The sequence below is a fragment of the Corvus cornix genome, chromosome 6, assembly GCF_000738735.6.
Source record: "Corvus cornix cornix isolate S_Up_H32 chromosome 6, ASM73873v5, whole genome shotgun sequence".
In the NCBI taxonomy this organism is placed as follows: domain Eukaryota; kingdom Metazoa; phylum Chordata; class Aves; order Passeriformes; family Corvidae; genus Corvus; species Corvus cornix.
In genome coordinates this window covers 18,990,250-19,011,312 of record NC_046336.1, presented here as the reverse complement: position 1 = coordinate 19,011,312, position 21,063 = coordinate 18,990,250, and the positions used below count along the sequence as shown (strand labels likewise).

At 47.1% G+C, this 21,063-nt stretch overlaps 1 protein-coding gene across 4 annotated transcripts in view; it reads left to right on the top strand.

Annotated features, from left to right (window-relative positions):
* Positions 1-17,307, top strand: part of SEC31B (SEC31 homolog B, COPII coat complex component) — a 35,357-nt gene extending 18,050 nt beyond the window's left edge. For 2 of the 4 annotated variants that reach the window (XM_039553732.1, XM_010411495.4), the window contains exons 14-27: positions 807-915; positions 1,300-1,478; positions 2,130-2,256; positions 3,342-3,487; positions 4,879-5,052; positions 5,684-5,866; positions 6,557-6,770; positions 7,153-7,476; positions 8,519-8,557; positions 11,409-11,464; positions 12,724-12,870; positions 13,290-13,406; positions 14,812-14,883; positions 15,419-17,307. In XM_039553732.1, the coding sequence (XP_039409666.1) occupies positions 807-915; positions 1,300-1,478; positions 2,130-2,256; positions 3,342-3,487; positions 4,879-5,052; positions 5,684-5,866; positions 6,557-6,770; positions 7,153-7,476; positions 8,519-8,557; positions 11,409-11,464; positions 12,724-12,870; positions 13,290-13,406; positions 14,812-14,883; positions 15,419-15,598 (2,067 nt within the window). In that variant the 3' untranslated portion in view covers positions 15,599-17,307. The remainder of the gene's footprint in view (positions 1-806; positions 916-1,299; positions 1,479-2,129; positions 2,257-3,341; positions 3,488-4,878; positions 5,053-5,683; positions 5,867-6,556; positions 6,771-7,152; positions 7,477-8,518; positions 8,558-11,408; positions 11,465-12,723; positions 12,871-13,289; positions 13,407-14,811; positions 14,884-15,418) is intronic. The other 2 variants (XM_039553733.1, XM_039553734.1) reach the window with 2 other exon arrangements.
* The last annotated feature ends 3,756 nt before the right edge of the window (positions 17,308-21,063 follow it).

The window sequence follows — 21,063 nt, the reverse complement described above, 5'->3', positions numbered from 1 at the left end:
GTCAGACCCTCACAGGGTCAGACTAAATGATTATAACTTTCCCTTCTGGCTTTAAAACTAATCCATGAACAAGGAAGAAGGACTCCTGGCTGTTATTCCTGGAAGAAGGCTTGCTTCTGTGTTGATTTCTTCAGTGGTAGAATTAGCCTCACCGCAGCTTAACTTCATGCTACTGTTCTGGATTTCCTCTGTGAAGCTTCTGCTGTGGTATTTCTTTCCTTTTCACCTCTATCCTCTGAAATGTATTTTCACATAATTTTGGGATGTCTATCTTCAGATGCCTTCCAGCGCCTGGTACACTGTACATTTTTCTCCTCTGAGGTATCTAAAACTTATGTCCTCTGATTAGTAATCTTCTTCACAAGCCTCAAACACTGGCTGAGATACTTTAGGAGTAGCAATTGTGTCCTGCATTTCAGTAGAGCACCAGGCATGGCTGTGATCCAACCTGTTATTTATAGATTTTACTTGTTGGTCTTGTCTCTGTTCCCTCCAAAATAGTTCAGCTTGCTCAGGGGCTGATGGTTGAGCTGATGAATGCTGCCCAGCAGTGCTGTTGGCATTGCAGGTCTTGCACCATCATTCTCCTAAGCTTTGTTAGTTGCAGCACTGCTCTTGTTACTGCCCTTGTGAAACTGTGCAGATTGATAGCGCAGTGACAGGAGTTTCCAAATTGAAATTAGATTTGTATGAGCATGCACAACGAAATGGAGAGCAGCCCTGTCCCACTCTGTGATCCACTAAACTGTTTTGTGTAGGATCTGTGTCTGCAGTGAATGAAATAAGTTCTTGCACTTTTTGCACAGCTTTTGATGAATTCCAGCGATGATGTAGCTGCTGTTTCTTCCTCTTCAGCCTTTTTTGATAACCTCATCCCACAGAATATGAGCACATTGGAGATTCCTGTCACAGAAGGTACGTTACATGAAGAGTATTTCTGCCCTCTTAGGAAAAGGGGAGAGGAGAGAGAACCAGAAAATTAAGGGGGACCAGGAAGAATCTAGTTCACTCCAGCAGACGGATACTTTTAAAACACATGACCCCTTCAAGTGTCATGCAGCATATCTCATTGAGCAGAGAAATACTTTTCCCAGATAAGAGACCCATTAAAAATACAGAAGAATCTTCTAGATGATGGAAGACTTAGAGTCAAGTCAGTGGGTTTTTTTGGGTCTCCAAATTTTCCTTTAGCTGGGCTTTTAGCTGTTACTGCTTTTTACTGCCTGCTCTTTAAAACAAGCATCATCAGTGCACCTGAGTGATAACCCTTTGGGTTGACTCTACTTATCACTTCTGTAGATACAGATGGACTCATCAGCCAAGCCCTTCTGTTGGGGAATTTTGAGGGTGCAGTGGAGCTGTGCATGCGAGCAGAGCGCTTTGCTGATGCCATCATTTTAGCTATAGCTGGTGGGGAGAACCTCCTAAAGGAAACCCAGAAGCGCTACTTTGCCAAGCGGAAAACAAATCTCTCTGTGGTAAGCGATGGTTTTGTGTGTACACTGAGCAGGGGAAGGTGTCCACTGTCCTGGCAAATTTTTCTCTGAATATATGTGGAAATGCTTTTTCCATAATGCAGGAAGTAGAATGTCAGCAGAATCTGGGTGTTTCCTATCATGGGACATTTACTCTAATATCGTGGTAGTTTTATGACAACTTTATGTTGTCTACATAGTGTGTCTGTGTTCTCTGTCCTTTTTTTTTTAATGGTTTCTGTCTCAGCTTCTCGTGCTTGTAACGTGTGGTGCATACTGCTCCTTTACAGCTCAACTAGGAAGTTCCTAGCTTATTAATTTATGAATGAAAGTGTAACAGAGGTTGGGATATCTTAACACTGTGTTCCAGTTACTGATACCAGCTGCTCTGAAACAAGATATGTGTTAGATCTTTAGTCTTGTCTAGTATGGGTGTTTCTATATTCTTTGAAGTGCTTTGTTGGGCATTTTTACTTTCCTTAGAGGCATCAGGTTCCAATTACTGTTAACACAGGGATGCTGAGATTGTTGGACCTTAATGTACAGTGAGGTAGTTGCTGCATAGTGGGAAGTGTGTTTGAAAGTGAGCTGTTGCTTAGGCTGTGAGCTTATCTTTGTCTTCAGTGGTTGACAGGCCTTCTGCTTCCCTTACAGCTGCTTTCCTGCATTGTGCAGCAGAACTGGCAAGATATTGTTTGCACGTGTGATCTACAGAGCTGGAAGGAGGCACTGGCCATCTTGTTAACATACTCAAAGCATGAAGACTACACTCAGCTCTGTGGTATGAAGTGTAATATGTTTTGATACAATTTCCCTTGCAGGGGGTTCCTCTGGACTGCTTACAGAAAGAAGTGGATAGAGTTAAGAAAGGAAAGCACTTCTTACCCATTACAGCTACCTGGAACTTAAATAAGTGTGGACTGTTGAGTCAGGAGAATGATAGATGCACACTGTAGCTGAGAATCATGGTGTGAAGTTACGTATGTGGGTATTTCCTGTGCCCACTAGGAGTAGCATGGAAAAAAACAGGATAGATGCTATCGCTAAGCTGAGACATGAAGAAAGTGATTTTTATTCCATAGAGAAAGGTATTTCCTTTACAGTAAAAGGTCCAGTGGGCTTCACTCCATCTAAAACAGGTTTGAGCACCCTACTATTGCCTGGAGATTCCCACACCTGTTTCGGAAATTCAAAAAAAAAAAAAAGGTGTTGGACCTTTTCACTGAATTCATCTGTCCTTTCTTTCTTTTATGTGTTGGGCAGACATACAAAAATTGGTAGATGTAGGAAAGGTACTTTTTTTTCAACCAAGTTGGCTTTGGGGTTCCTTCCTGATGCCCATTTCTGTGTTATCCAGCAGTTATGCAATGGAGCTGGTGAAGGGTCTAGATCCCAAGTCTTATGAGGAGCAGCTGAGGGAGCTGGGGTTGTTTAGCATGGAGAAAAGGAGGTTTGGAGTGACCTTACTGCTTTCTATAACTACCCAAAAGGAGGTTGTACTTCTCCAAAATAGCAAGTAATAGGACAAGAAGAAACAGCCTCAAGTTGCACCAGGGGAAGTTTAAATTGGGCATTAGGTAAACCAGCTGCACTCAACGGGTTGTCAAGCATTGGGAACAGGCTGCCCAGGGAAGTGGTGGAGTCACCATCCCTGGAGTTATTTAAAAAACATGTATATGTGGCACTTAAAAACTTGGTTTAGTGGGACCTGGCAGTGTTAGGTTTATAGTTAGACTTGATCATAGTGGTCTTTCCTGATCTAAATGATTCTATGATTCTAATTAGGTGCAGATCCAAAACATCGGGGTTGATGAGCTCTTCAAAAGGGGAGTGTGTTAAATGTTGGCTACATCTCTTCCTCTCTAGATGTGCTGGGTGCCCGCCTGGAGTCAGAGGGAGATGCAGCCCTGTCCAATGACGCCTGCCTCTGCTATATCTCATCAGGAAATGTGGAGAGGTTGGTGGAATGCTGGGTAAAAAACCATGAGATTTCGTCACCACTTGCCCTACAGGTACAGGTGCTATAATGTTGGTTTGACTCTTCTTTAGGCCAGTCTGGTAGCCCTGAACTGTTTGCATTATCCCATCAGAGTATCTGGTTTCCAGCAGACAGTGGAGACCTGTTTGTACTCACCAAGGTATCTCCTTCTAGCCTGAATTGTGGGCCTACTTTGAAAGGAGGCTTGCTCTCTTAATCATTCAGTGTTTGTGTGTTTACATTGCACATAAATCCAGCCATGGACAGGAGTTACAGCCTACCTGCTTCTCTTACATACTGATGTCATCTCTGAGCTTCCTTTTTCTCAGGGAAGTTTGAGCTGTACCTGTTTTCTTACTGGTAGTAGCCTGGGAGTACATTTGCTGCTGTGCTTATCATGTATAACTTAATGTTCCAGTTATCTGGCTGTACCTTCAGAATAGCCTTAGCAAAATAAAATGAAGTCTGGACCATGTTATTCCCACTGCAAGTAAAATGATCACGTAGGGGGAATCGCATCTTGCAGATGAATCGGTACTTCTAAGTCAATTTTTTTACCTACCTCTCTTCATTCCTATTGATTATTTCACAGAATTACAGAATAATCCAAGTTGAAAGGGACCCACAAGGATCAAGTCCAGCACTTAAGTGAATGGCCCATATGAGGATTGAACCCACAATTTTGGTGTTACCAGCACCATGCTCTGACCAACTGAGTTAATCTCAGTAGTATTACATTTAAACCTAAGTCACTAAGCCCTGTTGTGTCTGTCACTTGCTAGAATGGGCTAGACAAGTCTTCCACTTGGATATCTGTAGATAATGCCTTCTGCTACGGAGTTCCCTGGTTTTGTAATCCCACTAGTAAGTAAAAGCAACAAAAAAAGGCATCTTTAGCACTCCTGGTTGTTTTTGAAACTGGCCTCCTCCCAGTTGCCAGATATGAGCACGTATCATTCCACAGCTGTAAACACTCCTTTGATTTCTAGGAGTCGAAGGAGTTTTGAGTAACTAAAAACCTTCTGGTCCTTTTGTCAGCAACAGTAGTTTTTTTGCATTTCTCTTGGTATGGTTTTAAGCCTTCCTCTTCCAAGCTGAGAGCTTGTAACAGTAGTAGTTTCCTAGTAAAAAGATTACAGTTGACTGAAATGTTCTTGTGGCTTCTGATTTTCTTTTCTTCCCTTACTGTTAAAGTAGCAATGTCAGGGTTTGCTTCTTGGTTCCTGTTTTTCTCCAAGTGCACCTGAGGAAATGGTCATCAGTGACAGTATTTGGTGCAGAGTGGAAGTAACTTCTGTCCACATTGGACCCAATGTCAGCTGAAAGTGGGGAGGGCCATCTGGTATTGTCTCAGCGTGAGATGGACCAGTAAAGCCAGTCAGATTCTGAACAGTCTTATTTCTTTGCTCCCCCTGGCTTATTCAGGATCTTATAGAGAAGGTAATGGTGCTGAGCAGATCCATTGAGATGCTCCGAGGCACAGCAGGACCAGCACCAGGCCCTGTCTTGGCAGCACGAATCACCCAATATGCCAATCTCCTGGCATCACAAGGATGCTTGGGAGCTGCAATGAATTACCTACCCAGCAGCTCTAAAGAGGTGAGTGAGCAGCAAGCTGTTGTGGAAAAGAGTAGTATAGCGGGGGGAAATGGTGCTTTGTATGAGAGAGCTGGGGTTTTGACATGCATCAGGACTTAAGGTTTCACCTTAGTTATGCTAACTTGAGAATAGACGGGGAGGGGGGAAGGTGTTCCAGGAAATGGGTTTTGTCTTCATTTGCATTTTCTTTGTAGTGCCTTTGATTCAGGGAAAAGGAAAAGAGCTATAGAACTGTAAAATGGACGATGGAGAACAACATTAGGAAGCAGCTCTCCAGGGAAGCTGCCTCTCCTCCTGAAACTAGCTGGTAGAGGAAGGGAATGGGGAGGTCACCTGGCAGTTTGAAACAAATCCATCTAGTGCCTAAATGTGGGTAGGGTTTGAGGAAGGAATACTCTAAGGACTGGAGGAAGGATCAGTGAGACTTCATCTGCTTGGGAGTTTGGCAGGTGATGTCCCAGACTGTCATTTACCATTTGCTGAGGTTTTTTTTCCTGGTGGCTGTTGGGGAGATGGTTAGTTTTGCAGTTTGATTCATAGTGCTTTAGGTCAGGATCTACTTTAAATGCCTCCCCAGCATTTTCCATCTGGGGCTCTCAAGGTGCTTCTTCTAAAGCACAGTCTGTTTCAGCTCCTGATTGAACAGCTCCGAGACCGGCTCTTTCATGCTCAAGGAGACAATGTGGGTGATCAGCAGCCACCCCCTTTTCCCTACACTCGTGTCAGCGTAGGGGTCAGTAAAGCCCCAGCAGCCAAGAGTGGTTCCACCCTTGAAGGAGCAACCCACAAAGCAGGTCCCAGACATCCAGAGAAGGTAGGCCTTAAACTCAGGTGTTCATGGCTTGGGAGGAGGGAGGAAGGCTACTGGATTGTGGAAGGCATGTGAAGTAATATGAGATGACATAAATTGCAGACACTGAGGAACTCCTCAGTGATGTCCTTCACTGGAGCAAACATAAGCTCTGTGATTATCCAAAAGTGAGCTGTCTGGCATCTTTTCACAAAGCCCTGTCCTACATGCAGTCCCTAGAGGAGAATGTTACTAGTGTAGTGATCCACTGAGATCTCAAATCTTAGGGTGAAAGGGGATGTGGTCATTTTCCTATGCTCATGTTACCCTCATATCTTAGTAAAATTAGTGTAGTATGGCTTAATCTCAGTTCTTGCACAAGAAGACTGTTTGCAAAGTTTTGCTTCCAACCTCTTTTATTCCATTATTGTTCCTCTGTTCGTCCGGTTGTGCTTCCAGGAAGTCACTGTATGGGAGCTTGCTCCTGAGGACTAATCCTTTTGAGAGCTGGAGAATACTCTGAAGAGTGTGGTGCTCATCTTGTTGAGCAAGTTATGTGGTGGGAAAGGCCTTTGATCGAGTGCATCCAGGGCACCAACAGCAGCAGCAAGTTCTCTTGCCTGAGAAGTGACAGGGATAGAAATTTCATCTGCTATTATGTGTATACATATGACTCTGTTGGCCATTTGCAAGATCTTTGTTTTTTAATTGCAGCCCAACTATCAATCATCATTTACCCCTTCAGCACCATCTCAGCCTTCAGTGCCTTCCCTCTTCACACCTCAGCCAGTGCCAGCGATGTCCATGGCACCTCACCATGTTGCCCCTCCCCAAGCCAGCACAGGTCCACAAACAAGTGTCTATTCCAGAGGACACCCGTACCCACAGTACAACGTGGGCTTGAATCCAGCAACTGTCTCAGGGCCAGGTAAGCATTGTCTGATAGTTGTGTCCATTTTCTAGGTTTCCTGAGGTTAAAGCCTTCAATATGGGTGGCTGCTGTACTTTTTTCCTCACAGGCCTGTTGTACTGACAAAGAACAAGTCAGCTGTCTGACAATCTTCTCAGTGCCTCTGACACATCTAGCTGTAGTGACTGTTGCTGCATGTGCACTGATACTAAGCATACATAGGGGTGGAAAAGCCACAGCTGGCTTGGTGACAGTTTGAGTGATGTAGCCTGGGCTAGGGGGGACACAGATATTAAACGGTATGGCTTGAAGAAGGGAAGACTTACTACCAAGAAGGATAGTGTCGTGAGTAGTTGGCACATGAAACAAGTGATGCTGATACACTCTCTGTTGTCTGTAGCTGTGCCACAGTCTCAGCCATTTGGACCAGTGGGAGTCGGACCTGTTGGTCCTGCTCCCTTCTCCAGCCAGCCGTCTCTGCCAGGACAGCCCATGCCCATTATGTCTCCTGGTGTTCCACCACCCAGACCTGCCCTCTTCACTCCAGCCTCAGTCCCATCATCTCAGCTTTCTGCAGCTTGTCCTCTCCCTGTGGCAAGCCAGTCTCCTCTAGACTACTCTTCAGCACCTTTCAACTGCCCCATGAACATGGGTTATCCTCAGGGCGGTCCTGGAGCTCCATCTACTAAACCCTTGCCAGCAGCCATTCCTCCTCCTCCCACAGGTAAGTACTGCTTGTGTGACTTGTGTGTCCAGGACAAGCCAAGATGGGGTTTGTAGTACATGATGGACATGGATCTTCTGAGGTCTGGTCTGTCCCCACAGAGGCTGGATGTAGTGCTGAGGCAAACCTTACAGGCACAGAGTGCTGAGTCTTGCTGTGGTGGTGAAGCAAAACAATGGTAACAGTTGCATTCAGCCTGTTCAGTTGTTCTTTCTCCCAGGCTGCGGTTGCAAGATGTTGTCTCTTCAGGTCCTCCATGCACCCTGAATAGGCATCTGCTCTGACAGAAAGGGTGGTGGTTCCCTTGGAACTCCTGGTGGAAGGTTTGTTCATCCCGCCCTTGCTTATGCAACTTACATGAGAAGTGCATTTGAAATGGTGGGAGAGCAGGGTGCTGCTTCCCTCTCCATGAGATACCCCTTACTTAGCTTCACGATTAAATTCCTCTGTCTGCTGTACTCCAGTGCTCCCATTTTTTTCCTGTTGTCATAAAGGGCTTGTCTGGGAATCACTTCTGGATTCCTCTCTGCAGTGTTGTAGACCCCTCTGGGTCTATAGTTTGAATCCAGTCTGGCATGTGAAGTCCTTGCTAGCATGATGAAGAGAAAGAGGGTTGTTGGACCTAGTTCCCCATGGATGGGCATTCCTTCTATTTCCCAGAATATCACCATATCTGGTGTTTGTTAATGCTTTGTTTGCCATCTCAAGGAACAGGTTCAGCCAGGCTGTGGAGATCCCTAACAACAAGGCTGACAATCCGTAGATTTTTGAGCAGATGCTTCTCCAAGCCACACGTATTCTGAGAGTGAAGGAACTGAGGCTATGATGTTTGCCTTCACCCGAAATCCTTTGCTTACCTGTGTTTAACCAAGGATAGCAAATCCCACTGTGTGAAGTCTGTGGGGACTACACACAAAGGCTCTAAGCTACAGCTGGACAAATTCCTTCCTGAAAAGCTTTTTGGTATAATAGTCCAGTGAAATTACTCAGTGAGTGAAAGCTGTTGGTGATCATGCCTTTTCCACCCTGCCTTGATTTTCAGGTTTCTTCCCTTGGCTAGATCCCCACGTGGATCATGCAGGTAGTACCCAGAGAAATCTCCAGACCTGTGGGGCAGGCAGTGTTGCTGCTTCTAGTGAAATGTGTGCATGTATTGATGTGTGCGCATGGGTGCATGCTCACTGCTGTTTGTGGTTTTGTTGCATGCCTGGGGAGCTGTACAGCTGGGGTAGGGAATAGACCTGTCCTGAGGACTAGTAAGTGACAGCTGGGGATATTGGAAGTGAAATAAAAGTACTATGCTATTACTCATTAGTTTAGGTACAGAAAACAGGGTCTCCCCCTTCTTCCTTCTCTATTTTCCTCCAGTTCTGGAGGTATTAGACCATTTTCAGTCTCTGTCTTTTCAGGCAGTTGCTGGGCCAGCAGGACAGGGAAGCAGACAGTTTTCCTGTCTTGGTTCTCTAAGCAAGGAACAGGCCAGTGGTTTTAACTTATCACTCATTTTCTCCCTGTTACACTCCCAGCCTTGTGCACAGTTTTTCTTGTGCTTTCTGCCTGTGGTTTGGAAGAGGTGAGTCCCAGCAGAAGCAGTGGTGGAGTAGAGCTTCCCCAGCAGGATTTGGGGGCTCTCTTCCAAGAGGAACTGGAAAGCCCTTTTGGCTTTAGTTAAAGGGTGAGGTTTGGCTTTGAATCTTAGTTCAACTATTGGGGAAAATTTGGACCCAGGGCGTTTTCTGACTGATACTTAGTACTGATTTCTCCCCTTGGGATTCACTGGTGGTGGAGGGTAGTCATTTTCTAGTCTGCATTGTCAGTGGGGTAAGACTCAATGTCTTAGTGGTCTGTCACTGCAGTGATTGGTGCTCTTTGGAGGGACCATCTGCCAGGCACGAACCTCACAGCTTTATTTAGGAAATCCAAGTACTTACAGGCACTTACACCACCAAGCAGGTCTGGCTGTGTGAAGTGGGACTCCAGAGAGGGAGTTGTCCCTTCAGCAGAGAAACAAAATACCTCAGTTTCTCTCTGTTAAAGAGAAGATGATTCCATGACAAGGATTTCAAGCACTTCCTTAGGCTGAAGATGCCCTTCAGGAATTCACTGCTGAGAAATTCCCTTTTCCTTAGCAGCATTTCCCCCCAGTTTTAATGGCAATGTATAGCATGCCTGGATCAGCAGTGCAAACTGGCTTCCTTGAGAGTGCTTTCTTGCCTGCTGTTATTGTTCTGGTTTTGATTTGTATTTTTCTTAATCTGAAATGGAACTGTAAAATCATTCAATCTGACTGGCCGAAATTGCTTGCTTTGGAAATTCCTGAACATAGTATCTACAGCTCATGAGCATCATTACTAACACAATGAAGAGACACCTCCACTTGTAGAAATCCCAAGTTCCTGAGAGTGTCAGGGACACGGCGAAGGACAGCAACATGTTGTCTTATCTCCTTTCTGGCCAGGATAATCCCTGATTCCAGCCTCTGGTGGTCTTGTTTTTTCTAGGACAGGCATTGCTGGAGACTGCTGCCATGGGGCACTCCTTTCAGGGATGGTGAGAAATCCTATTTCACAAGTAGTATAGGAAAGATAGCATTTCACCCCAGCAAAATGCAACAGGGTCTCTTGTCTCTCATGTCTGATGATTAAGTGCCTGGCTTAAAGAGCATAATTTAAATAGCTGTTTCCAGTGAGGATACAGTGCCACTGGGTTGGAATAGTGCCAAGGATTGCTAGGCCACAGGCTCAGTGGGGGCCAGCAGAGTTCTAGGGCACCGAATCCCCAAGCTAGAAATAGGTGCCAACTTAATTAAACTACTGATCCAAACTCATCAGAGAGCGAGTCTTGAAATCATGGGAAAAGGGAGGGCAAGAAGAGGCTGCCAGAATTTTAATAATAAAGGTAATTAAAGTAATAAAGCACCTTTTGCATCTTTCCCCTGTGATTTTTAAAGCTCAGTTCAGGATCAGTAGCTCATTAAGTGTGGCTCTGAGCTCCAGCAATTCTGTTATTGCCGCTTAGAATTATTCCGTTTTCTCACAGATTATTCCTCTCTCATGGGCTTGAGGTTATTAATACTGGGGTTTTGTCTAAAGATGCAGGTACCCTTAGAGGACAGCAGCAGACAAGGTAGTTGCAATTTGACCTTTACAGAATGAAGAGTGGGCAGAAGTCTTTTGATGTCATGTTGTCTGATGGATTTTAAATTACCTGGAGTGAGGTTAGAGTACAACAGAAGCATCTGCTGAGACACCCCTCTGCTCCCAAGGCAGACTGGTTTAGTCTATTCCCTTCCATTTGGAAGTCAGCAAATTTTGCTAAGCTTTGTTTCTGAACATGATTTTGGGAGGGAACCCACCCCTAAATCTTTCCGCCTTTATCAGAACAGCCTGTATGGCTTTGGACTGCCACCATGAGCACTCCTGAAAGTGCTGGTGAAAAGCCCTCTCACCTGCAGCACAGCTCTTGCTGTGCTACCACAGTGCCAAATTCTCTGGAGAACCCCAAGAACTTCTTGAACTGTGAGGTGCACACTTATGCAGGTCCCCACCAGGCTTCCAGCCTGACTCTGAGGCTGACTTCTGCAGCTTATACAGGATCCAGAAAGCTTCAGGTAGTTCCAGAAAAAGTTTTCTGTGTGGGAGTGGGTGTGTGCCAGTTCAGTCTGATCAGACATCACCTCATGAAGGCTGTGCACATACTTGGATACTAAGAATGAAATTAAGAAAGGGAAAGCTAAGTAAGAGCATCTCATGGGCCTGTGAGCTGGGTTTGAAATTCCTCAGTTGAAACAGTCTAAAGGTGCAATGACAAGGGAATTGGAGCCAAAGGGCCTTCTCCTGAAGGAAGTTCTAAACTGTGCAAGCAACCATGAATTGTTGCTGCAGCCACCTTCTCACAGTCTGAGGTTTGTGTCTTGTCCTCTGTCCTGGCAGCTCAGGAATCTTGGAGTGACTCCTCTACTGGAAGAGGAGGCCTTCAAAAGAAAAAGGTAAGTTTTAAGCTACAATATGTGTTGGTTGTCTTTTAGCCAGCGAGTTCCATGTAACAGATACATTCCTATACATGCTCGCTGTCAAACTCCACAGGTCTCTGTCCCTGTAGCTCTGTCTACGTCTGCACTGCATGCATGGCTAGGACTGGAGTCTAAGTAATCTTGACTCTTTGCCATCCAAAGCCACATGCTATTCTGCAGGGTGGCTGTTTTCTGACATGGTTATCAGCTCTTATGTTGCATCCTCTGTCAGTACTTCCCAGGCTGGCTACAGTAATTTGTTGTTAGTATGGATTTAATCTTATGCCCTTGCCTATACAGTTTTTTTGGTAGTGGCTGAGGAGGTCACGTTCCCTTCACACCTGACAGCTGGTGGCAGCATTTTCCGTCAGCTCAGTGGGACCAACAGTGATTTTCCTCAGATGCCGATACCAAATGATAAGGCACTTGTGCTGAGAGAAGTTGAGACAGGTGTAGCTGTGAGCTGCCTGCCGTGTTGGTCCTGCAGCTCTCTGCCTTGTCATGATTGTACTGGAGGGCCTGTGAGCTGAGCTTTTCTGCAACAAATGCTCTCAGTACCCCATTTCTATCATTGCTGCCTGCTGGCAGGTGTGACGAGAAGCTTCTTTGGCATCCTTCCCACCCCCCACTCCTCTTTTTTAGATTGGAACAGACTTCTCGCCCTTTTTTCTGGCAGCATAGCTGGGAACCTGCTTCAGGCTGTGCTCACTACAACAGGATTAGCCTCTTGTTAAAGCCATCTCCTTTTGATCTAGCCCTGTTGGAGAGAATCTGTCATGACTCTCTGGCTTAGCAGGGGCATGATGAAGTGTTTGCAAGGGGAATCTCCCCCCATGTCGTGGGATTTTCCCCAATACTTGCTCAGTTGGACACTTCACTGCTGCTAATCTCTACATTCAGGACTCGTGCCGTTGCAGAGACCAGGCGGCTTTCTGAGGACCAGTGCTTTCAGGGGTAACGGATCTGTTTGATTGAACAATCCCGGAGGGGTTTTCTTGCTGTCGCTTTGACTGTTCATCTGGGATGCAAGAGGAAGGGCCCCATTCTCTGAGTCAGGGGGCTGAAAGAACAGGGATGTGTAACACATCATCTTGAGAACTGAAGACATAACTCTTCAAGTTAGAAAAGAAGCTGAATTTTTCTGTGGAGAGGCAGCCAACCCTTCTTCCCTTCTTCCTTGGACTTGGTTTTCTTGATTTTTTTTTTTTTTTTTTCTTTCCTTCCTTTGCTGACAGTTGCCTGAGAAATTTACTCCTCTGGCCCCCATCACAGCTCCAGTAATGGGCCTGCCTGCTGAACCCCAAGGGATCCATCCTCAGCTATCCAGGTTGCAAGAATCTGGCCAGTCACCCCCAGGAGCACCCAAGGAAGGCAGCCTACAGGTATCAGAGAAAGTGGGGCATTCCCCAGCCACCAGCATCTTGTCAAGTAGAAAATAACTCAACTTTTGAGGTTCTTACTGCTTGGCAGCTGTAGAGGGCTTATGCTGCTCCCTAGCCCTTACAAGGCATCTCTGCCTGAGTATTAGAGGAGTTGCCAGGTTGGAAAAATGACACCTGGGTATGGGTGGGAGAGAGTGAGGGAGACCAGGCAGGCTGTCAGCCTGCTGTGAGTTGAGAATCCAGAGGCCTGGAGCTGTATCACAGTCTGAAGATGATAACCTAATTCTGTGCTTGCAGTATTCTCTGGGTTTGTGAAGGGGTGAAATTCCTTCTGTTCACTAGTTTCAGGAGGGGAATCTACCTGCTCTAGCCTTTCATGTTCCTGTTGCATTCATTCAGCTGCTTTTTTTGTCTGTCAGTATCACCAGCTACCTGTGGAGAGCATTGAGAGGAAGGAGCTGCCCCCTGAGCACCAGGCTTTGAAGGCCACATTTGAAGGGTTGGTGCAACGCTGCTCGGCTGTTGCCACTGATCCAGTAAGTCCTCCCTTCTCTGATCTTTGACTTTTTTTCCCTTATAGATGTTTGACTGGTGCTTCCTTCTTACAGTTGGTAAAGAGTGGAAAAGTCTTGTCCCTATAACCAAGTCAATCTCCATCTGCCTCCTTCCTTTAGGCTGCAGGCTTGTTCATCTTTGGGAACTGAGATGCAGTCTCTAGCATTTATCCTCTGCTTCTCATTGCCTTCTTGGAGTAATGATTCTGTCCTCCTGGCTCTTTCTTTTAAGGGAAGTAGAAGAATTTACTCAGCTAATTCAGTTTCACTGGCTTGATCTGCAGATAGTTCCTGCAGAGCTGGTATTACCAGCTATCCTTAGAGCTTAGAGGGAAAGGCTGAGATATCCCAGGTGGAAAAGAAAGCCAAACAGTCTTTGTGTTCATGTCACTGTAATTTCTCCACTTTGGTTCCTGGAAGGCTGTTGGCATATGTCACATTGGGTGAATGTGTCAGGCCAGACTGTCTGGAAGCAGAAAAGCAGTGTTTGCACATTGTGTTAGGTTGCTAAGTCTTCCCAGGGCTTGGGGCCACTAAGAAGCCTTCCAGAATACCTCTGCTTGGTAGATGTTAGGATGAACACTGAGCCCAGATTGCTGTCCCAGAGTCAGGCAATTAGCGCAGCATCTCCAGTGTGTTTGCTCTGTGCTTTCTGAGAGAACAGCATAGCAGTCTGGGGGATAACCTAAAGGTTCCCTCTATGGACAGAAAGGCCTGTAGGTTTGGGCTTAAGCACTTGACTTAGGTGGTGGTTGAATAGCTGTCTTTGTACAGCAGTGCAAGTCAGCTGAACTTCCAGGCTTCCAGGCCTGTTCCAGCAGTGCCCAGAGCCAGGCATTTGTGTTCATGGAATAACTTACCCATGAGTGGATTATTCAAGATGGGGTTAATGAAGTCAGTCTCACAGTCTTATCAGAGCTTCAGTACTCAGGCACTTTCCTTGGTGGTTACCCAGAGGTTCCCTCTTTACCTTAAGGAGACCAGGAAGATGCTCTTTCTTGGGCGAGCCTGAGTTCAGTCAGGGTGAGCCTGTCTGAGCACCCCATGGGTCAACTAGTGGATGTTTCTCACACTTTGGAAGTAGTCACTCTATCCTGTGGTCTGCAAGCACTAGCAGAAGGGAGGAACGCCTAGGCTGGGAGATGGGAAAAGGGGCAGTCCATCTTTCTGTCCTGGGGAGAGAATGTGCATATATGTACATGTATGTACACGTGCAGAGTGAGGGCATGGCTGACTTGTATCTCAGTCCCTGGCTGTCAGAGGCTGCGATGCAGCTGAATTATAAGGTGCTGTGGAAAGAGGAAGGGAGGGACTGAATGAGAGAATTTGAGCTCTGGAGAGATGGCTTTGAAGCTCTGGCAGACAAGCAATACCTGTTTTGCTTCAGAAAACACGAAGGAAGCTGGAGGACGCATTGCAGCGGCTGGAGTGTTTGTATGAGAAGCTCCGTGAGCAGGCGGTAAGTAGATGCCACCATTCCTTGTGGTCCAGCTGGCTCCCTGAACCCACCTTTGCACTGGGTTGTGGGTCTTGGTGTCTGTACCAGTGTAACCAGCACATACTCTCTGGGAAGACAAGGGGAGTGCCAAACCTTGTAGCGACCATGAATCCAGACAGCCTTTTATCTTCTTTCCTAACTTTGGCCCAGACATAGTGTAAGGAAGAGCTGAGGAGGTATTTGCAACGTGCTTGTACTCTTCAAGAAATATACTGGCACATAGACAGATCCCAGATGGGAAGGGGCAACTGGGGGTGGTTAAGTGTGTAGTGTAACTCGCTTAGAAAACTCTGAAGTTGCTAATGCCAATTGCTGATGCCAGCTGGCAGTTGTTGTAGTCTGGGAAAGCAAGGGAAGAAGCAGACTATCCTTCCTGCCAGTGCTTGACTGTATAGGTGCTGTTTGGTGAAGTGGACAACAGTAAGGAAGGGTATGGAGGGAGAGAGACCTGTGTTATATTGCTGAACATGCTGACATTTCTGCTCCCTCTCCACAGCTCTCTCCAACCATCCTCATGGGTCTCCATGAAATTGCCCGATGCATTGAGGCTAAGAACTACCCACAAGGTCTCCTGGTTCACACCCAAGTGGTGAGCAGCAGCAGTTTCAGTGAAGTGTCTGGTTTCATGCCCATCCTGAAAGTCCTCATGACCATTGCAGGCAAGCTGAATGTGTAAAGTGTGGAGCATCTGGAACAGTGCACACTGAGAGCTGGTGGACTGCCTCACCTGTTGATGTGCTGCAAGTTGTGGACTCTCCTTCTGACTCTGGAGAAATAGGTCTGTGCCAGTGCCTGGAACTGTGCTAGGCCAGCACGCCTAGCCCCATCCACTTTCCAGTCAGCCCACTGGTGCCCACAGCTCCTGGAGACTGTTCTTTCTCTCTTCTTTCTTACTAGTCTGAAGCCACTTTCCAGCCCAGGGATCTCAATTTCAGGCTGTCCAGATTGCACAGAGGTCCTTCTTCTTCCCTATATTCCCAGCACAAAGGGGAAACTCCTTCCCTTCTAGGCTGACATTGCTTTTTATTTTTCAGGAAACAAACAGGGCTGGTACCTACAGCACCACCACAGAAGAGCCTCAGGCTCTACTCCCTGCTGCAGAGTAAACTTCCTGAGTGGTAGCTGGGCTGCCTTGGGAACCTAGGCTGGTGTGTCCTCACTCTGTTGGGCTGCAGTGAGGATCTCTCCTGGCTCCTTCTTTCTCTTCATTCTTATCCTTGACTCACCTTTTCACCCCTCTGCACCCATATCCTGCTACAACTGGGGCTAACTACTAATCTACTCTGGGCCAGCTTTGGTTCTCTTTCTTCTTCACCCAGCTCTCTTGCTTTTAAAAGTCAAGTCTCCTGTTTACCCTCTATCACCTTCCTTTATATCTTTTCCCCCATCAGCTGCAGGCTCAAGCCCATAATGTTTCGGGTCCAGGGATGATTTCCCTTTCCCATTCCTGGGACTCTCCCATTCAGGAATGTTGGCAGGTTGTGCTCTGTCCACTTCTCCCCAGAGCCAGTCACATCCTGTCTTGGGGCTAAAAGCTGCCCTCTCTGGCTCCTGGCCTTTTTAACTTCTTTTATTTTAGCACAGCTGGACTTCTACTCACTGGTGTTATCTAAAGGCTTCCTACTTCAGGCTTTTCAGATGGCCTAGGGACTTTAAGAGCAGCAGGGATTGTTTAAGTCCCATAAAGATTTTCTTTGAGCTATCCTGACCAGCCCAGACTTGAGCAGGGAGAGACAGCTCATTGTTCCAGGTATGGTGCATTCATACTGTCTACAGTTACAGATACATGCAAAGGTGGTTCTCAAAAGCCTCTTGGCACTATGGTGGTAGAAATAAGCTGCAGGAGGTGATGCTGTCAGGACTTGAAGATCTGGCTTGTGCTGAGACTTGTCATCACTGTGGCAATTCCTCTGGGAATAGATGAATGAAGCATATCTGTTCTGAGGAAGAAGTCTGGGAAGGCAGATGGGATTTTAGGGCACATCTCTGTGTGTGTATATTTCCCTCTCTTCCTCCCTCCTTGCCTTCTTTCTCAACATCCTTCTTACTAACCAGGCAGCATAATCATTGATCCATAGCTGGGAGTGAGGCTTCTTCCCAAGGTTTGGATGCAGCCAGCCCCCGCTTTCTCTGCTTGCTGCTTGAGTGATAATGCTATTGTGGGCCTGCGGTTCAGTGACGTACACGAATCAGCCTAGTCTACCATGAGACTTAGGAGGGAGGAGAATCAGAGAAGGGAGGAAGAGGACATGTCTCATTCTCTCCTTTCCAGGTCAAAGTGCCTCCTTGTTGCTGCTGTGTTGTTTCTATTGCTGCGGTTTGATGCACTGAGAAATTACAGAATGGTGAAATAAAAGCTGTGTTTTGTGATGCTTTTTTTCATAGGCTTGTCACCTCTGGCTGCAGGGTTCTTCCTCAGTCTGCATGGCCACCCACTGAGGGGGCAGTTGAGAACTGTGTGAGGCAAACCAGATTTTGGTCTCTGTTGCTATGGGCAGCATCCATCCTGGTGTGGTGAGACCTCAGGTCTTACCCACTCCCAAAGGCTGCAGGGTCAGAGCACTGATCTTCTCCAGATCACCTACGTCAGTTGTGAATGTTTATCTGCATCAGACACAAGAAGGCCCCCAGACTCAGGTTCTCTTGGGGAATCTCAGTGGTGTTGGGGATTTTGCACCTGACATCAAGAGCTGGAAGTATGTCAGTAAGTAAACAGAGAGCCCTTGATGACATCCTCTCCCACTGGAAATAAGTGCTACACCACTGAAGCCATGCTGCTTGAACTAGGATAAGGATTGGACCTGTGTGGAAATTTATACCATTGAATTGTCAGTTCTTATCATTAGTTAATAACTTAGGAATCTGTTGGCTGATTTCATTTAATCTTTTAAGGAGGTAAGAAGGCTGAATTGAAATGTACTACTGAGAAAAAGTTGGGGGAATCAAACTTGCTTCTTATAAAGAAAGAAATTCTGATGTAACTTTTTTTCCTGTCAGCTAGCTAGTATGTATGTACAAGCCTGCCAGTTAGCACACATGAAACTCTGAAATATGCAGGACTGTATTGCATAGCCCAAGGCTGGATGACTTGGGAGGAAGCAAAGGCTTGGAAAGATTGTTTGGATGGTGAAAATGTGAAGGGCTGTTGCTGGGAAGGGCCCAGGGTTTATGAGAGTTTTGGGTGTTAGGGGCACAGCACATGCATTCAAGGAAAACAAGCCTTTTGTAGTTCTGCTGCTGGCAGAGGCAAACACCCAGTGTGAAGGAGTCTTGAAGAGCTTTTGCAGCTTGTGCTGGAGCAGTTAGCAAACAGCCTGGCCTAACAGCTGTCCCCCAGCAGGGGCATGCAAAGCTGATTTTCAAAGGTAGCACTTGTGCAGCATCCAAACCGGGTCATAACACAGGTAGCCCAGGTGGCATGCATTTGCTTAATGAGTGCATAAGGGAAGTCCCAGCTTCTGAGATCAAGCCTGGCATTTCTTAGATTCTGCCTTTTGGGACTCAGTTATTGTACCCTGTGCAGTCCAGCCCTTTGCTCTCTCAGGCCACTTCTACTGCTGAGAGATAAGCACAGATTTTCCATGTATTTCTCAGATACATTTGATGTTGGTTCCCTCCAGCACACATAGCTGCTGCTACCCAGGACTTGCGCAGAGACTGGCTGTTTATCCCACCTTTGACGTGAGTCCTTCCCACCTGCCCCTTTGTTGCTCTGTTTTGCTTCATGTTTACCCCTGTAAGCACCATCCCTGAAGGTCTTTGTAGTGAAAGCAAGCGGGGGCGGGGGAAGTGAGGTGACTCGCTTGTAAGTCTTGGAGAGGCTTGTGGGAGAAGCCCTGTCTCTGCAGCCCTGGTGTGGTATATTACCCTTCAAACCCCACTGGAAAGTGCTCCTCCATTTATAGCACCCTCTTGGCTGGCTGGTAACAGCTTCTGGTCTACGGGCAGTGGGCACTGCCCCTTCCCATGTGGGCACATGGTTTCACAGCAGTCGGGCACTAGAGAAAGCAATTTCAGTTGGGTGAGTAGGCCTTTTTGTTGACAAAGAATTTGGGGGGAAGGGGGCAGTAGGAAAGGATCCCTGGGCACAGAGAACAGAGCTCTAATCCTGTGGCAGATAACATCATGTCTGCAGGCTAGGCTTGTGTGTGTTTGGGGGAGCTGGAGGGGCAGAGATTGTTAGGCAGTATTTGTTTGTAAAGCCACTTGCTCTGAAGATAATGCTTGCACTAACTTCTATTGAGGGAGCAGTGTGAGTCCCCACAAAGTCCTTTCCCAAAGTGTCTTTGAAGCCAAGAACCCATTGAAAGGAAGAAAGGCCAAGAGAGGGGATTAGTTTGTTCAGCAGCTGTGAATTTCAGTGGGAGGCTGATGAACTCCAAAGTCTTTGTTGAGATGTTTTTTGTAAGGAGCCCTGCTGGAGGGAGAGACCCACACCGGGGCCGCGGCCTTAGACAAGAAGGAATCTGAAGCGGCGGGGAGCTGTAAACGGGCCACAAGGACTTTTCCCAAACACTTTTCGGAAAAGGTGTTGTAAAGAGATCGGAGGGGGATTAGCATGTGAAATGACACTTTCCATTGACTCCACTGAGGGGAGGGGAAAAGGGCTGGCTGGCTGATTTATTAGCATTTTGTTCCCTTCTCTATTCTGCTCCCTCAGCAGCCCCCCCTCCCCATCTCCCCTCCTCCCGAGCCCTCTAAAGAGGCTTGGATTGGAAAAGGGAGCGGGGGGCTGCCTGTTTGTGTGTCATCTGGGTGAAGGTGACCACCTGGGAAGCTGAATGTAAATATTTCTCCTCTGAGGAATGCGCCTTCATTAAACCGAAATGAATACATGGAAGCATCCAATCCTGCCCACAATGGCAGCAGGGCCTTTACTGCTGAGGGCTCCGTGCGCCGGGAGGGGGGACCCGCTGCTGAGGTCAGCACATTCTGCAGCTGCGGTGTCGCCGTTTCCCCAGCGGAAGCAGCGTGTGGCCGTGGGGCTCACACTGAGGTGCCCCACATCTCCCCTTCGCCTGCAGCCACAGCCCGGGCTGTGCCACGGCCTTCGCGGGGCAACAGTGTGGGGCAGCAGTGTCAGCAGGGGAGGGATCGACTACGAGTGGAGGAAGAGGGAAACGGCTTCTACAGCTTTTCCAGCTGACTCTTGGAACGGGGAGGGCCCACAAGGAAAAGGGAGCCCCATGCTGGAGCTTTCCCTGGTGGTCGAGAAGCTCTTGCCACCTCTTTCCTTTCCTGGCCAACCACAGGGACATAGAGGAACTGCTGATGGGGATGCAAGAGAGACCTACGGCAGGGTCACTGTGTTAATAGTTGCTGCGCACAATAATAATCTGTGCACACTGTGGTGGTTTGTGTGTGAAGTGGAAGTGTTTCAGTTTTTCCCTCAGAATGGGCCAAGATTTCTTGCAATTTTTGAAAGGCCAGATTACTGCTTGAAATGAATGCTCTTGATCTGGTGAAACCCTAGGTCCAAATTCTTATTCCCTGTGAGGTAGTCCTAGGATTTGGGGGCTAATTGATAATGAAGAGACACATACAGGCTGCTGAATGTCTTTAATGTTTCAGCTATGAAGTGGGCAACTGGGCCCTGCCTTCCCCTGTCCCACCCTATTTCCTCCTGGCAGCTGCATTGTGGTTGGATGCACCTTCAAGCAAGCTCAGGGCAGAGTAAACCCTTTCCCTTCCTGGTAGGGGCTGAGGTTGTGCTGGCTGGAACTGGTTAGGTCTTCCTGGGCTCAGATGGGTAAGCAGTGTGTTTCAATCTCCAGGACTCTTATACATACACACACAAAATGGGATGAAAGAACACCCAGCCACTTAGACACAACAGCATTTTGCAAGCACTTGGCTACTGATTTATTGCATTGGCTATCGGTTTACAAATACTGGCTACAAGATGGGTCTAATGGCCAGTAACAGCTCTGCTGGCTTCTCGTCTGGCTAAAGGACACTTCAAACAGCAAAGTAGATGGTACTATCGCAGCACTGGGGAAGATTGCTGTGATGGTGCAGTGAGCTTATCCAAGTCCTGCAGCTTCTTACCTCCCTCCCCTAACCTCAGCAAGGGAACAGAGATGCATCAACCAAATCTTCCTGCTGCTTGCTTAGCCTATAGAATATATACAATAAGTGGTA